The sequence below is a fragment of the Choristoneura fumiferana genome, chromosome 11 (assembly GCF_025370935.1).
Source record: "Choristoneura fumiferana chromosome 11, NRCan_CFum_1, whole genome shotgun sequence".
Classification (NCBI taxonomy): Eukaryota; Metazoa; Arthropoda; class Insecta; order Lepidoptera; family Tortricidae; genus Choristoneura; species Choristoneura fumiferana.
Genome location: NC_133482.1, coordinates 11242630 through 11261571, shown reverse-complemented (window position 1 = coordinate 11261571; position 18942 = coordinate 11242630). Strand labels below are relative to the sequence as shown.

The 18942-nt window shown below is 34.8% G+C and overlaps 1 protein-coding gene across 4 annotated transcripts in view; it reads right to left on the bottom strand.

Moving 5' to 3' along the window:
* Positions 1-18942, bottom strand: part of sima (HIF-1 transcription factor component sima) — a 115747-nt gene that overhangs the window by 18253 nt on the left and 78552 nt on the right. For all 4 annotated transcript variants that reach the window (XM_074094551.1, XM_074094548.1, XM_074094549.1 and 1 more), the window contains exon 7: positions 10529-10673. In XM_074094551.1, coding sequence (XP_073950652.1) covers positions 10529-10673 — 145 coding nt within the window. The remainder of the gene's footprint in view (positions 1-10528; positions 10674-18942) is intronic.

Here is an 18942-nt window from a genome sequence, read left to right as displayed (position 1 = left end):
CTTATAAAGTTAGATAGTCTTGTTTATGTCCATATTTTGTATTGATGTTTTACATATTTCAAATAAATGAGTCACTACGGAATTTTCTTTTAAATTAAACATAATCTAAAACGAGTATATCCGCCATTCGCATCAATCACGGATTGCAGTCGCGTTGGCAATGAGCTGACAAGGCGAGAGCATATTATTATGTCGGTAATCAGCAGACTACCCTCTTCCGCATGTCTCCTAATCCAGAACCTTACAGTGTCTCTCGTAATATTAAGATTTAATGATATTTCTTTCATGTTATAGCCAGCTTCATGCTGAGCGAAAATTGCAGCTCTTTCATGGCTATTTAAATTCCTCGGCATCATAAAATGAAATACGATGCAGAGTTATTATTGGTGCAAAAATTACAACAGAAAATATTGGCCCTGACAAACACTGATAATTAAATAGAACATATTTGATTGAAATTCTTATGACACGAAGTTGTTTATTAAAAAGGTTTGGTATTGATATGAAACTAGATATATGTTAAAGGTGTATAATGTTTTGACCCTTGTTATCATGTTCAGTAAGTATAATTTTATAAATATGCACTTGTCTACTTAGTACTTTGGTTTCAAAACAGACAGAGTCTATGACTTTATAAAGAAAGTGTCCGCGTAGAAGTATGAAAAATAGTTTACGTCCTATTCTCAGACCTACCGAATATATAAAAAAAAAAAAAAAAGTTCAAGCCGTTTCGGGGTCACAAACACTGTGACACGAGAATTTTATATATTGGAAGATTAATTTAATAACTGACAAAGGTTTCCGTACCCCACTGTACGTACCTCATAAATCAATCAGACATTTAGGTGTTTATTATTTTATGTCTAATCAGTTTTAAGGAAAATGGTGTCTGCAATGAAACGAGTGCTTAAGGAAAAAAACAGGTATACCTACCAAAGTCAGTCAGGATAATGTCGAGTGCGATTTTATTTGACTGAGAGATGAATTCATAGAAATGGTCAATGCGTAAATATTGATTGTTATATATTCAAAACGAATATGTCATCATGTTCAATCCGGTTATCATTCCAGAACAAGGAACCGGTGCGGCGCCACACAATGAGAGCACTTTCGAAACCAGTTGCTAAACGAAATACTCGATATCATGTGATTAAGACTCAAAGTCACTTGAATCATATTTTCGAAGCAGTCTTAATGAAAATAGAATTCAAAGCACCTACTCAAAGAGAGCTGCCACGAAAACGAATGTCATGATAAGCATCGGTCTGAAAACCTTTATGTTTGTAAATAGGACCGTACATGAACTGAATTGGTGATCTAGGCTGTCTGTGTTGAGTGGTGTCATAAAATCGTCGGGCAATGAATATAGATGTCGACGACCTCACATTTAACAGCCGAGTTTGCCGCAAAGATATTAATGAGGTGATCGGAAATCGAAACGAAGTTTATGTAGTCGTGCTAGGAATTCAATAAAAGCTTGGCGCTTGGTTTTTGATCTTCTATACCTGCTACGTTCCAAAGAATGGAGAAGAATATTCGTTTTATGTAATATAGAAAAAAATTATGTTTATGTTCGCTTCAGCTTGGCTATGACATTTGGAAGGGTATTTTGCAGGCTGATAGTTTAACTACAGGCAATCTAGCGACATCGCATAAAGTCTGAATCTGTATAACCCTTGCCTAACATACGAGACATGAACATTTATATGAAAATGCCTTGTTTCCAAATAAACGTTAAAGCAAACGAGATGGAAACTGTTTCTGTTCATAAACGCACTGTTATAGAATTATAGTCGCCCATGTTACACAACAGGAATGTCCAACAAATGCTTTGATTTTCCGCATTTCAGCCACACGGCGTTATTTTGTAACTTGTCTTACACTGAGTCGTCGCAGTTTAGTTCGGTATTTCCTCGACGGTAATTCACAATTGGTGAATGTTTACGAACGCGTGAGTAACATATTGTTACTCACTCAGTTTAGTTGTATTGTAACGTAATTGGTTCGTTTTGCATTGTAAGTATTCATATCATGAAATTACATTTTATGGTACAATTTTTACGTGTGAAAACAACTACCTATATGCAATGGCTCAAACAAGACGCAAGTGACATCACGTCACACATACACAGTTAATAAACGGCTAGCCCGAATATCCTTAATAAGATATCAAGGCCTCTGGAGACGGGAGTACATCTACAATGGCTGCAATTGAGAGGTCCCCAGCGACCCCGTGCATTGACGTCACAGCCATTGACCCTCTTCCCGGACCATTTGTGTGCCAATCACCGCCTCTTATAATACAGTGTAGGAAGATAAACAAAATGCTAAAAGCCGACGTTGGCTCGACTCCGATCGCATTATTAAATAGCAGGGTTTATTATTGAGCTACTTATTTGTTGCGAAGCATTTTTTTATAGCAAAAGAGCGAGTTGGCTAAACCTTTTGCGAAATTCAAAACAAACAACCTAAACGCGAAAGCTTTACAAAAGATAATGTTACGTTAATATTGTTAAACAAAGGAACGACGGCATACGGTGGGGTACCTGCATAGTTTTCAGCGAGCATTATCTAGAGAAAGGGGGTTGTCGTAACAGAGCAACACCCACGCCCCATTCAAGCTGAAACGAAAACTGTATCCTGGTACCGCTAGCCAGGAGAAGGTCGTCGACCGAGGGGGGAGGCGAAGGTGCATTCGCCTTCAGTTGCATAACCCGAACGACGACCGCGAAGCTGCATTTTATTCAGGGGAGACTGTGCACGTGCATTTAAAAAGGTTGCATGAGGACATGGAGTAATCAAGAGACATGAATATACTTCATGAAATTGTATTTCAACGGCGATAAAGTCTGCTCTACAAAAGTATCGATGACATACGACTTAGATGCATTGTGGTAAGTGGAGCGATAAGATTTATGAAATTTAACAACGTCCCGTATACATTACGAATGCGAATGAAAATAATTTGAATATGTGCCGCCCAGACGGCTATATTGTCTAAAGCAATCGACTTATCTAGATTATTCAATTCACTGAAAGGTATATTCCATTCTCTTACTTTATTACACAAACGATTCGGAGACTTCTAAGGAGAAACGTTTTGTCCTATCATATACTTATATATTTATATTTCTAGCATAGTACTTTTACAGTTTAATAAAGAATATACGAATGAAAACTTCAGAAAACTGATCTATAATCTAATAATAGACAATAAGGTGTGGCTTTAATATATCGGACACTTAATTACGTGTTCTTACATTGACCCACATAATGCGTGAAAATAAACGACACTGCAAGCGTGTGATAGTATAGTACGCGTCGCCAGGTGTTTGCCTGGTCCTGATCTCACACACAATACCTAATAACTGGCTTATTCAGGGGTTTAAAATCACTATAAATAATTTTAAGTAAAAACCCGTAGGAAAAAACTATCACTTTTAGGGTCATACTGGGTGAGCGGTTGACAAATTGTGGTTACCGCGTGGAATTGTTGAATAATAATAGGTAATAATATTTTACATTCCTGAAAGTTACCTAAATTGAACGAAATCACCTTGAGGATATGAATCTGCAGGTCATGTCGATAGGATATGAGCTGATTGATTAAAATATGGTGATGGAGTGAATCAGGCGTTACTTCGGAGAGGTCTATGGACATGAATTAAAAAATGTAGACAACAATCTGATAGATTTTAAAATATTAACAGAAGCAACATTCACGAAGAAAATTTACTAATCAATTTCTATACCGTTGGTACAATAATTACGAGACATCCTTGACCGTAGTCAATTTGTAAGCATTGGGACTCGAAGTTTCACTGAGGAAAATATCTGTCCCGTTATGTGATTCATTTTAATATTTTACTATTTTTTCCTGTGTTCCTCATTCGTCGCATTTTACTGTGATGTGATTTTATCCTCGTAAGTCCTGACTTATGTTACCATACATAGTTCGAGACAAGAGAGAGCCTCCTCAGTGGTGTGATTTTGGAAAATATTTCAATAACAATATAAAATTATTGAAATATTTGTACTCCACATAGTACATTCGGCAGTGAGTTATTCTTACATTTGACTTGTACTATACGAAGTACACGAGGACTTACGAGGCTATACAAGTAGATACTAAATTAGAATATGGCTTTAATAACCCATTCCCTTTTAAGTAACTGTGGGCTGCTGTAGTGTAGATCGCGTATGATGCAGAACACTTTGGTTGGGGTACGACGGTTCGTTATGTAAGTGTTTGAGAGAGGTCTACGATCAGAAGTCGATGTCCCAATAACAAAAAGAAGAATGTCTAAATTTAAAGAATACTAAGCAACTAAGGCAGCCCTATTCGAAAATCGAGAAATCCATTTTGATTATCTATGACCTCAGTCTAGTATCGCACATGCACATTGAAATGTCGCAGTAACATATTCGTTCATGACTTGCTCAGGTGTAACCATTCACTTGATTGTATGCATGTTACAGCTTACAAGGGCCTGGCCCAGGCTGTCGATAAAATCTGATCACTGATACCAAGATTTACGTAATGATTGCGTTATTTACATACGAGGTAATATTAATCTATAATGATTAGGACAATTTTTAAAATCATGTCAGGTAACTTTTTGATAATACGATTAACGAAGTCGCGGCATTTGCAATAAAAGAAAATAGATCTTTATTTGAAAATTTTACCTAAACCGTTTTCGTAATTACGCACAAACTCATTGAAATTCCTAAGGAAGATTAAGTAAATTACATTCAAGCGAAACTTTTTAGTATTCGACCTAAACAAACAAGGACCTGTAAGTCTGTAACACTGTTACGGGCAAAAGGCTATAAATTAATTTTAATGCAGTTGTCTAACTTCGCCAACTTTCTTTAATCTTCGGCTAGGACATAAAATCCACGAAAGATTAACTGTTGCAATAATTTAATCAAGTTAATTCGATTTACTAAGAGGACATTGTTATAATTAGGTTCACAGGCTTAAGAAACTGGATGGACGTTTAATGCAATCTAGTAAAATTCGTTTGAAATGCTTTTATACTTGAGTTGGAAATGGGAGCAGGTTTCAATAGAATTATGAAACGGAGTAATGCAGTTAGAAAAAGACATAGCAACTGTTTCAACTCCGATAACCTCTGGGTTGCTGGCGACTCTCCCGTTCAGACTGCGCTTGGTCTTTCACTTATCTCCAGTACACATAGATAAGATAAACTTTCCGCTGAACCGTACGTACTTAATTCATCTAGGTATTCCAGCTGATATTAAGCTAACGACTTGTTTTACAACATTGCAGCTTCAACGACAGCCATTATACGTACAAAAATAGGAGATAAAGATAATTAATGGCTTAGACAATATAAACAAGAAAACATGATTGCTAGAATTCGTTCAATATTTGCTAGGAGTCGTGTGAAGCAGAAACTACCAGTGATGTAAAGACCGAAAAAGTCAACAAGCCTATTACGCATGTGCAAAAGTTTGAAAGCTTGTTTGCGGGTGTCTCGATGGTCAATGATAAGATACGGGATTTATAAATCGCAGTCGGCAATCTGTTATTGGATAAAACTACAGTAAAAAGCATTAATAGTTCTATTATCAATAAAGTTATAACAATCATAAGTATCAAAGGAATTATTGAATCACAACAAGGAAACCGCACTGCAAGATATAGTTGGCAAACATTTATAATTTTGTACGAAAAATATTGAATTCCTGCAGAGTCACGAGCACATCGAAATTACCGCTCACACGAGTTTCTCCAACTGTTTTATCATTGAAACGACAGACAACAATAGCTTTTTATAATAAGATTATTCCTCTTTAAAAAGCAGCACCTTTAATGATAATAAATAGTATTGAATAGATATCGCACCTACTGAATCCAGGTTCAACGGCGAATACCTACGTGATCATTTCATAAATATGAAATGCAGACAATCCGGCCGTTGCTACCAGCCGGCCTCTCGAAATTAATGTATGCACTGTAAATATACACCAATGTACAGGCGTGGTTTCGATGCTGTGGTGAAGATATCCCAAAAAACCGTTACAAGAGAATATTTGAAAAGTAAATGATAAGGCGCTAGAAAGGATGTTTTGGCGGTTACTAGACGGTGGAAATTGAATGGTTATCTAAAAATTCAGAGGTAAGTACAGGTAATCTTAAAGGTCACACTATCTAGCTAGATCCCACTTTTTCCGACATATTCCGTAACGTCTTTTACTAAGTAGTTTGAAAGAAGCAAGTCCGTATGCTGAAAATAAGGTTTCTGTTTATAAACGTGAACAGTACAATCATTTTTACTAGTACTGGGTCAGAGCAGAAACAGAAATCAAAACTTTACCATTCGTAGAGTCAGTTACGATTATATTTATTCCTCTTTGTAAAAGGAAAAATCAGTATAATGCTTATTAAATAAAGGAATCAAAGGCCGCTGAGATGAACAATAAAATCAATCTCGACGAGAACCCTTCAGTCAATGGTGCTATTTTTACCATTTTAGGCTTACGCGTGTACACTTGATAATAGTGATACGTAATATTACGCGATAGACGTGATAAGCCGATAGGTATGTTTAAATCGGCAACCTAACAGATATTTGACGTCATAACAAAAACACCTCACCCGCCCCACACTTATCACGCGCCTCGTGCATGCACGGCGATTTTGGATACCTAAAAACTTTAGTACAATTTATTTGGGAAGCATGCCAAAAAATAAATAAATTAAGATATGCTGGCTTTAAAAGAAACTTGCGCTTACGTTAAAAAATATAATAATGCATAAAAGTGTAATTAAAGTAAAGAGGTTACAAAAGGTACGGATATAGATGATTATGTTGGTATATAAGCCCTTAAATGGAAGCCATGACCTCGAAGTGCGGCTATAAACGCGACACGATTTACGAGGGGAAACAGCGGGGATAAGGAAATTCGTGACTCCACCTCAACTCGTAGAAATCTACGCGAGGAAAGCCGGAAGCCAAAATATCATCCTTGTTGCTTCATTTTAAGCATTTTAATTAAAAATAGTAATTTTATAATGATGTCAAAGTTCGGTAATAAAAAAATAATTATTGTTACGTACCTATACGTAAGCACATGATCTAAAATCAATCGTAAAAGTTAACGTGTTTGTTAGGTATGTGGATTCATGAACATTGAAACAAAGAAAATCCATTAAAAGCGGCAACAGCATCCACTCAACGAAAATATTTCTTGTTAGCGTTGGGAGCGAATCGAGAGCGAAAGTTATAGCGCAGTGAAATGGGATCGTAAAAATCTAATGAAATGCCGACGTCTCGTCGACACTGGACAAAAATAAAACACACATAAAATGACAGTTTTAAAATTATCACTGAATGTTATTCAAGGAAAAACATCGGAAATTTCGGGAATGTTTAACAAGTCAATGATCTCATTTGAGATAGCAAAGATGACTTGATCTTCAATTTGGCAGAAAATTAATCTGGCAGGCCAAGTCATCAAACGTGAGAGTGGTAGGTAAGTATTGGAAAATCCTTATTCACGGATGAATGCACTCGACTGCTTCGGAAGCGAACTTAGACAGACGAAGTACTCCGAGTCTTACACAATGAAGGGAGTTAAAATTTTCGTACTAACCACACACGCAATTATAAGAAATAGTAAAAATAAAACGTTTAATGGCCAGGTGTGCAGGAGATGACATATATTTTTACAAATCGACGAAATAAGCTGCTGCTCGAGTCCTAGGAACATTTACAATTATCCTTATTATTTTGTTGCTAGGTTTTTTCTCTAGTTCCGATAAATGAATCTGGATTTTTGTTTAAGTGACATACATATGTAATCCCCTCTTTGTTTTTAAAACGTGTTTACTATTTGTCTCTCAATGTATTTAAAAAAAAAGTTTAACAAATACGAAATACAATTAGCAGTGCCCGGCGGACCCCAAACTAGGCTGAGCCTGTATCTTGGGACCCAGTTAATTTTATTAGTTAGTTCTTCTAGCTATTGCCTGTGACTCCGTCTGTAAAGAATTTGTTTATCGCTATCCCACGGAAGCTATAACATTTTTCAGGATAAAATTATCCTTCTATGTCATTTCCAGGGTTTCAAACTGTCTCCATACAAGTTCATCTAAATCGGTTGACTATTCATCAGACAGAACAGACAGTCAAACAAATAGACATGTTACTTTCACATGTTTATTATTAGTATATAGGTAAGGATGCAAGCTTCTAGCTAAATAAAGCCAATTTTACTGCTGGTATTTCGTTTCACTATGTGTCATGACTCATGAAAGTAAAAAGTTAAAATTGACATTATTGGAATAAGGATTTAAAAGGCAAAAAGTGACAGCATTTAACCTAAATCTTATTATAACAGATAGTCGGTAAGTATACGATTTTAGTCCTATTTGTGGTCGGAAAATTACAACAAAGTGATAACGATATCGACTTATTTCGACTCACTATAACTCAGCTAGCTAGAGCCACCCAGGTCAGCTTTTCCGGCGTGACTTCGTTCAATTTTACTTTGAAAATCGTTTCGAAGAGCAAGATGGGATCAGTTTTGACAATACAAAAGCCACTAACAAGTTTAAAATTAGTTTTCCAACTTATTACGATATTCATGTAACCATCCAAAGTTAGGTGGGCGTACGCATGAATTATAAACTGTAAGAGCTAGGTACTTGTGTAGTTGTTTACTTCGAAAATGGGTAAGTAGTATAAAAAAGTTTCTACTCTTTTTTAAACCAGAGTTAGCTAAATAATCCCACCATAGCCTGTAATACGAGCAAAAAATGAAAACAATAGATCGTCCTCGTCAATCTGAACAACATTAGTTCAGCGTCTTTTAAAAATAATGGAGTCTTTGAATTTTCCTTTTTTCATACAAATTAAATACCGCTATCAATGTACGCCATCCTGGAAAACAACTAACGTCGAGTGTCACGCAACAAACATCAAGCATTTTGCTTTACATTGCTTCTTCCAATAAACTTTAAAGTGTAATAAAAATTAAAAAACTAATTATTTTTAAAAGTCTCTGAACTAATGTTGTTTAGTTTGACGAGTATGATCTATGTTTTAATTATTTGCTCATATAACAGGCCACACCCGGTATTACATTAACAAGCTCCGAACTAATTAATGTAATAAATACATCGAGATTTTACTATTTACTTTCACATCAACGTGTTTACAAGAATACATTAATTAACGTATCAAATAATACAACGCCTAGTCTAAAAGTGTCACCAGTGCCAAGCATTTAGTTGGTTACGCCAAGCTTGTGCCCCTGACATGCAGTCCGAAACAGTCAATGTAGCTGTAGCTGTTAGTCTAATCAAAACAACGGCGGCCTTCCTACCAAAATCATAGTAAATAGATCAACTAGCTGGTATGTGACGTAGATACCCTGTATCTGGGCGGATATTTCGGAATAAGTATAAATAAATAACGACCCAGCTAGATATAAATAAAATTAGACTCTGACGTGAATGAACTTGCACCGAATGAAAAAGACCTTGTGAACGCTATGCTGAATTAAAAAGGTCGCGGGTGTGTGGTTTAGGGCATCTAATTGCTGAATAAATCATACTGGTCGTAATAGACGTCGTAAAGGGCGACTCCCATTGGCTGGCGCGTTACGATTCTATGTTAGTATTAGTATGCTATGAGCTATGGTAAACGAGAAATTTGCGACACAAGACGCTCCAGTCCGATCAAAGGATTTCCTATCTGTTCGTTATCGGAACTCCTCTCTTTATCGCAGGTCCAACGATTTTGCATTCTCGGAAATCAAGGACTGCCCGACAAGGATATTAATTTACGCGAAAAAAGATGGCGCAATTTAACATCGAGGGTAACTTTGGATATACATATATATTTCTTCGGAGACGGTGACAAAATATAAAATTTGAGCAAGTCTTATTGATAAAAGCTAAAATTTTCAAGACAGTTGACAAACCTCATAAAATGGAACATAATGGTTAAATAACTGTTGATACTTCATTTATTGTACTCATATAGGTATTTTACGAGTTTCTTCTGTTAATTGAAACTGAAATTTTCCAAGCAATCAACGAAATGAAAGTGGGGCTCGCATTGTTAGGTAAGTATATACTTTTACTGCAGAACGGAAAGTTGGTATGCTCTGTACTAAAACCGTAAACCCACGTATGTCGTAAAAGTATTATTTACAGCTTCAGTATTAAAATAATAAGTAAGTGAAAACTCATCATCATCCCAGCCTATATGCGTCCCACTGCTGGGCACAGGCCTCCTCTCAGAACAAGAGGGCTTGGGCCATAGTTCCCATGCGGGTCAAATTGAAAACTAAATAATAAAAAAGTTTACTTACCTTACTCTCATTGGTATACAAATGCAAAGTGATGTTGTTGACAATTCAGGCATTTTTCATGCCACAAACATAAGTGATAAAGATAAAGTTCCACAAATTGTTTAGAAAATACAAATCTGGAATTTGGTAAATAAACATCAAACATTACAGGCTTTAATGTAAGTCTAACACTTACCTTATGATGTAATTGACGCAGACGATGCTGATAGGCTTTTGTTGCTTGTCGGTAATGACAGTTGCCTGGGTCTGAACCCAGGCATAACCCCCTGTCTTGGCGAGAAAGCGATATTGGCCCGTCTCGCATTGTCCTTTGGAGAACACTGCAAAGATAAAGAATACATTGCAAATTTCGAAATAAGGGCAGCATTTAACAGAAAATCCAAAATCAAGTTTCTAAGAGACCATTAGTCTCTTAGAAACGTACATTTTAGGTATATATTAAAAGGCATAAAAGTCGAGACAGAAAGTGAAATAAATCGACACCTGAAGGTTATCTCACCCTTACCGTCCTTTACGACTTTATTGAAGGGATAAAATGGGGTGTGTTTTATTGCGAAAACCGTTGTCAGAATGATTAGTTGTTGCATTAAGTACCCGTTAAACTGTCCTTCAGAAATCCTACATTAACATATTACAGGATTACATAACGATGTACAACCGATTCTTATATTAGAGTAACAAAAAAGAAAAAAAAAACCACGGCCCATAACATTATTCCCTATCCCGTAGGAATTTCGAAAAATCCCTTCTTTGTGTACTTCTATGTCAATTAAGGTATATGTATGCCAAATTTCAAGGGTTTAGCTTCAGTGGTTTGCTATGCGTTGATATATCAGTCAGTCAGTTAGGACTTTGAATTTTATATATATAGATTTGACTCAATCAAGTGAAATGTTTTCGATTGGGTTTCAAAGTTGTGTATTTTTTTTTTGTTAACCTATTGTTCTGGAAACTAGCTTACTTAGTTTTTGACGGAGTTATATAATACTACTATTTACAAAAATACCCAACTAAAACTTAAGACAACCTTCAGTGTGCCCGGTTCTATGCCTATTATGGTGCACAATATCCTGCAGCCTGATGAAAGCTAATCGAATAGAAAGCTGGAAAAACTCAAACATTTGTGGATTTACAAAAATGTAACGTAAGGCAATTTTCTGAACATTTCTCACAATTCTCTACACTAAAGCTATATTTCGTAATCCCACCAAATGCAGCACGTAAGACCGTAAACTGATGAAGATAAACTGCCCCATAACAGCAAAGATAGTGTAATGTAAGGGTCAGTACTTGTCTCATGGGGAGGGTTAATTTCGCCTTGTAAGGCATTGAGATATTTTTATACGTGATAAAATTGCTTCAGCTGATTAATAGAAGTAGAGGGCGATTGTGTGCATTGGAATATTTTAACAGAAAATATTGATCGACGTCAAAATTGACGCATGTTTTAAAATACTTGACCTATATATAATCTAATCTTACCGGATTTTTATGGAGTATAAAATTGGCACTAAATAAAGGGAACGTTAGAATTGGCGATTATATATAAAGTTAAACTCATTATAGTATATGTGCACTTACATGGACATAAGCTTCATATTTGCGGTTTTAGAATGGAATATTAAGCCTACGAAAGCTGGAAACTCAATACGAGTCACCGACATAATCTAGTGGAATTCACCGTAATTTAGAGTAAATTATCAGTTTTTTGTTAGGTAGTACCAGACTACTTCATTAATAGTCATAAGTTAACAAATAAAAAATAGTAACATGACTATAAATCAAGTTATTGATATAATACTTGTAACAACGAACTTGTAACAAATTTTACGTAAGGCGATTACGTAAAATTTGTTACCAGGGCGGAGCGTTATAATATAATAATCAATTGCAGGATGATTCTTAGGTAGAGATATGGAAAGTCTAAATTCTACATGACATTTTCAACGAAAAGGTTTCACCCTGGTACGCGATTCATTTTCTTGGAATAAACCTACTTTTTTATATTTTTGAAACTTATCCCTATCAATCAAGTAGAATACTGTAAGTAAATAACATTTTACAACGACACTGCATGATATGGCTACGTGATAACGATGAACAGTTTAATCCCTAAGCCTCAAAACAATGGTGTAGTAGACATTTACTTATGTATGAGCATGACAAGCGCAGAAAAGCCAAATTTAAATGACATACGAGCGTTCGGGCTGTACTTAATATGAGTTACTCTACGAAGCGTCGTGCAATAGATATAACATCATTTATTAAATTTAACAGTAACAAGAGTAAAATTGTCGTAGGTTAGGTACTAATAAACATGAAGGTTACATGTGAATTAGTATTGAGTAAAAAAAAAAGCATGAAAGACTTAAAAAAAAACCTTTAAATAACACGTAGAAACTTTCAATTAAATCTAAAACATTTGGATTCCAGCCAACAAGAGTGGATAGCAACAAACGCTGAAGAAAAAGCGGTAGCATAAATATTAGTGATTCATGTTAAATTGTCAAGCCTGATTCAAAGTAAGAACATTACGCCATGACAATTACGTTTAATACTGGCTCGAGCTTTTCATAACGTGGCTAAATTAGCTTTCATGTCTTCACTTGCCAGAAGCGGTAACAACTCGACCAAGGCATTAGTTGCTGTAATAAAGATGCCATTCACTCCTAAGCCGAAGGAAAACGCTCCCCATCCCACTTAGCCTAATTTGATTGGCACAGTATCGAGCCCACTGATGGTATCACAACAACGCAGTCACGCGAGTTTTCTTGCTAGGACCCGTCCAAGGGACACGGAAACGATATTTTTGTTTTAACTTTTTAAATAAAAGTTATGTCACTCCCGAGAGTTTTTTGGGCCAGCGGCAAATATGAAACGAGCAGGTGTGCTTACTCTAAACAGTCCAATTTTTCCTTAACATGAGTTTTATTATAATTTTGTTCATTAGTTAGTCGCATCATTAATTTAATATTCTTTTCCTAAGGGCGAATTTTGTAAAGTGTGTAGTGTAGTGTATTCAAGTGTTTCAGCGGTATAATATTATCCTCAAAGCTCTACATTACAGTTCACTATGAATAAACCACGTAAAGGCAGTACCTAGTACCTACAAGCATACGTAACAGGTAACTGGGAGCCACAAACAGAGTTCCAGTTTGGTGGCATTGCCCTCGGTGCTTTGTGATGTCTAAAACTGAGTACTATGAGAGCTCTAGATGCAGCTTCGCTAAGTTTAGCAAAGCTCCAGTCTGAATTATTTTGCCTGCTCTTTCAAGCTTTATTAATTCAAATTAAGCACTTTGTCAAACTTGAGACCACAATTTCCCATGTGGCTTTCAATTTAATCGTCAGAAACAGTAGGTGGTTCACAATACCAGGTAGTAATTAAGCTAAACAGTCAACGCAATAGAGCGGAGGAAGTTGCGAGACAAATAATGAATCGAAGTACTTTGTGGTTGGTAGTTAAATGAAGTAAGAATAAAATAGACTTAAAAGGCAAATGGATGCTGAAAGGAATGCTCCAGATGGGCTAATAAAATATGCAAGAGTTCAGTCAGCTTGTGGAACCGAGAAAATTATTAAATAAACAAGACACTGTAATAGAAACCTCGTGCATTATTTCAGCAAATTTCACTGTTGTTATAAGCTGCACGTTTTACAGGACATTCGATAATATACCATTGAACCGCTGTATAAAAAACGTGGAACGTTGGATTAGCATAAGGCAGCGATTTACTAGTGATTTACAGTTCAACCAGTCGGTGATAACCATCAATACTTATCCACAGCAGGGAAGTGGCTGTTAATACTTTAAGGGCCTACAAATAACATGGTTTACCAAATGAAACATATGAGCCCGCGTTTTATGAGTATATGCACCGTCAAGTTGGAAGCCAAACACTTTCGGAATTTGGGATTTAGTGATGAGTTTTGTTAGGCCATAAAATAAACTAATGAATATATGCTGTGACGTATTGAAAATCAAATGTAAATTTCAGAATCCACGTAGCACCTTGTTGATTTTATAATTCTTCACGGAGTGATCTTTCTTCAAACTGAAATCCAGAAACATGTACAAATATCATTTGATTATTGCGATGGTTGGTATTAACAGATTTACAGTATTTCAATTCAGAATCTGAAGCTGATCTGACGATCGTGTTATTTCTAAAAACGGTTTTGATAGCATACCTACATTAAGTAATAAATTCCTGGCAAATTGTTAGCTTTCAACCAATTTCCTCGGTTTTATTAGGAAGTTTTCGACGCGGTTCAATGACTTCAGAACTTCTCTAACTAGAGCACAAGTGTTTTAAAGATAATACAGCATATTTTTTACTTTGAAGCCACTATAGTACACTTACAACGATAATAAACATGAAACTTTTACATTGGTATTCTACTTCATGAAAACTGTAACAGGTAAGAGAACCACTAGTACATTAATCTTATACAAGAAATGACTATTAGGTGCTTTTATTTTTAAGATTCCTTGATGCCAGTCCCTATTTATTTTTAATGAATTTACAATGATAACGAATTGCTAGCCAAAACATTTTAATGTTCTTCCTACTCTTCAATTAAGATAAAATAAAAATTCCTCTAACCTAATAAATTATTTTTAACCTTTTATCCTTGCTGTTAATAAAGTTGTACAATATAAAACAAACTTTGTAATAAATGGTTTATTTAACAATAATATCATGCAGCGTAGTGACAAATGCGTGAGCGTGCAGCATGCGTGTTATGAACTTTATATTTGATGTTATCTGCTCAATAAAATTAAAAATAATACATTAACAACATAGCAACCGCGAATCAAATGTACTAATTACAAGATTGAAATAAAATGTGTGTCGAAGAGTTGTACACGTGTAACGAAACATTTAAATATTTTGATGAATATATTGCATGTTTACATAAAACTATTTATTCGTTGATAAAAATGTTATTTCGGCGCTGAACTAGAATCTCATAAAAACAATAACAAGATTTATTTTCATACAAAAATGTCTGTATAAATTCATTCAATCGAGTTAATGCTTTGATTAGGCAAATTGAGGCAGATCGAATCAATTCCAGACAATTTTCGATGTAGAATGGCATTATAAAATCACTAAACGAACCGTAAATTTTTCTCATTTTTATCCGCGAGAAGAGAAGAACAAGTAAAAAAGAAATCAATGATCAAGACGATCTAAATCTGAGTAGTTGATGCCAATTGACTAGGTTGTTTTGAAGGCAAGAACAACATTATACATACTCTACAATATAAGGGACAAGCTTCGCTTAGGTATAGGCACATTGATGAAAGTAAAAGACCATGTAACAAGTCCGACGCTCCCCGAAAAGAAAGATCAATGAACGAATCTCTGAATAAACAAATAAAATTTATGGCGCTCCAGAAACTGCTTATCTTTGCGAGAGACATAAAGGCGGCAATAGACATGGAATGTGTAGCCACGATATTGAACAAAGCAGACACGTGGACAGATACGTGGTTTTATAAGAAAAATTAACACTGCCAAGTCAGTTATTTACTCGTAAGTTAAGCTAGCGTTCCTAAAAAATCGCTTATAGAGTTTTTTTTACTCTACAACAAATTTGGAAAGCAGCAAGCAGGTAGAAAGCCACTTTTATTCCTTATAACTAATTTTCCCAGGTATTTATCCAACGCAATAACTTTAAGCAATATAACTGCTTCCGAGGGTATAATAGAGTTTCCAGAAACTAACATTTTCAGACATAGTCGTAAAACTGTCATGAAGCCGCAGGCACGTGACGGCCAACCATGATGTTTGTGATACCTACTAGAAAAATTCAGATATTTCCCGGAGCTCATAAAGCCGCTACCACAGCGTGGAGCGCGGTCATAAAACTCGCCTATCTGGCTACTGCTAAGAAAGCTGAGTTCGCAAATGATGAAATTGCTACTGATTGACAAAATCGACTCCGAAATAAAAGAAATCACGCACGCACGCACGCACGCACGCACACGCACACACACACACACACTGTAAACTCGGTGTTAAGTGCCATGTTTTATCTAACCAAGTAATCTACAAACAAGTCTATTGAATGTGAAAAATATTCTATATTTCATATTTTTCACAGATTTTGAAGTGTGACATAATCTGAAAATTCGGTTAAATGGTAAAGAAAAAACTGTCAGTGAATAAAAATTATCACTCTAAACAACATGGGCAGCTATACAGTAGCAAGTCTTGTGATCTGTGATCATAGCTACATATAAGTATGTAAGTATACAGTAGGTATGCTCGTAGGGAGTGCCTTATGAGCACAAGATAAACGCAGTAGGGTCACGTGCGCTTTAAAGGACGTGGGACTACGTCTCTGCGAACAACAAATTAAGTCGAAATTGTCAAGATAATTTGATACGTATAAAAGACAGTGTGAAAACCGGAGATATCATTACTGCGTCATAAAAAGCTAGAACGTAGATTAGATAGACAGTTCACTCAAATGCCTAAAGTAACAGCAATAGTTTCACTATTGTAAATTGAAGACTTGTAATTAATTAAGATTTGTTTGTTTTGTTTGTTGATTACATTCGTAGTTGGGTGAATCTTGAGTGTATATATTATAACCAAAATATTGTTAACGCGGCCAAACCGTCTCTTATATCATTACACAAGTTTTGCTTGCGTTTTCGTCTGTGCTGAATTGTTGCTAAATCTTTTTCATTTAATAAAGCAATCATCCGGCAACAGCGATATCCATCATTATTCATTAATCATAATAATCATCATTGAGAGAAATCTAGCATCTATTAAGATTTAGACAAACACACAGTTCTGCTGCTAAACGAAGAGTGACTTTATTGAGACATAAGAAAGCTGTATACAAGTAGTTCATTCGGTCTTCCATTCACCATAGCTAATATCTACTTATTTTGATATCATAAACAACAATCATAGGTATCAGTGAATTTGCAAATCCCATTTTTTTCTTTATCCAGTAGAAATTTAAAAAAAAAACCATGATATTGTATTATTACCTACATGTAGATATGCCAAATTTGAGTTAACTATAGTAATCATATGTAGTGCAGCATTACAACGCTGCATAGTCATACTTGTTAGAGACAAAATGCTGCACTTCGTGAAGAAAGCAAGCCGCTTTGCACAGTGATAGTACACACTAAACTGAGTGATTTGACTCGCAGCAGCGGAAGTTTCACCCCTTAGGAACAGAGATGGCGCCACTTCTTTAAAAAATATTTCAAAAAATTCTACAAGCTAAAGTAATAAACCGATTTCTATGTTTAATATCTCAAATGAAAGCCTATTATATACGTTACTTATAAAAAAATACAAAAAAAATATTTACACAAAACTTTTGTCAAAAAACGCCATCTTAAGTTTTTTTTCTTACCTGATTTGTAGTTTTTACTTGATTGCTTAAAAAAACTGTATGCAACATGAATGGTTTAATGCATGTACATATTACTGAGTACATAACAAGTATTTAAAAAAAAATCCGACACCAATACCTATCATATTTAACGAAATATGACAGTTTAAATGTGAGCACAAATTTCTTTAAAAATTATTTCAAAAAATTCTACAAGCTAAAGTAATAGACCGATTTCAATGTTTAATATCTCAAATTAAAGCTTATAACATTCATTATTTACAAAAAAATATAAAAAAAATATTTACTGAAAACTTTTGGCAAAAAACACCATCTCAATTTTTTTTTTCTTACCTGAATGGTAGTTTTTATTTGATTGCTTAAAAAAACTGTAAGCAACATGAATGGTTTAATGCATATACATGTTACTGAGTACATAATAAGTATTTAAAAAAAAATTAACACCGATACCTATCATATTTCACGAAATATGAAAGTTTAAATGTGAGCACAAATTTCTTTAAAAAAATTCAATAAATTCTACAAGCTAAACTTATAAACCGATTTAAATGTTTAATATCCCAAATTAAAGCTCATAAAATTCATTATGTAGAAAAAATATTAAAAAAATATTTACTGAAAATTTTGGCAAAAACGCCATCTTAAGTTTTTATTTATTACCTGATTGGTAGTTTTTACTTGATTGCTTAAAAACATAGTATGTTGTATGCAACATGAATGGTTTAATGCATACTTATATATATTTCTGAGTAAATAACAAGTATTATAAAAAAAAACCTACACCGATACCCTTCATACTTCACGAAATATTTAAGTTTAATTGTGCACGCTTTTCTTACAAATTAATTTCAACGAAATCTTCAAGTGAAACTAGTACTCTGATTATAATGTTTAATGTTAAATGAAAAGAAGAACGAAATTACCTAATTTATTAAAAAAAAAATTTTTCCTGGTGTTACGAAAAAACATAATTACTTTAAAATTAGTAATTATTAAGACAATAAATAAAAACTATACCGTTTCCGGCATAGTTGATTCTGAGATGTAATATATATTGCTTAGTAGTTGGCGAATTTATTTAAAAATTAGCTTTTGTGTGATAGGTAGGGCTACAGCTTATAGATATGTCACATTTGAAATAAAAGACTATGAACATCAATGTTCATCAAATATTTAAGTTAAAACCTATAAGTC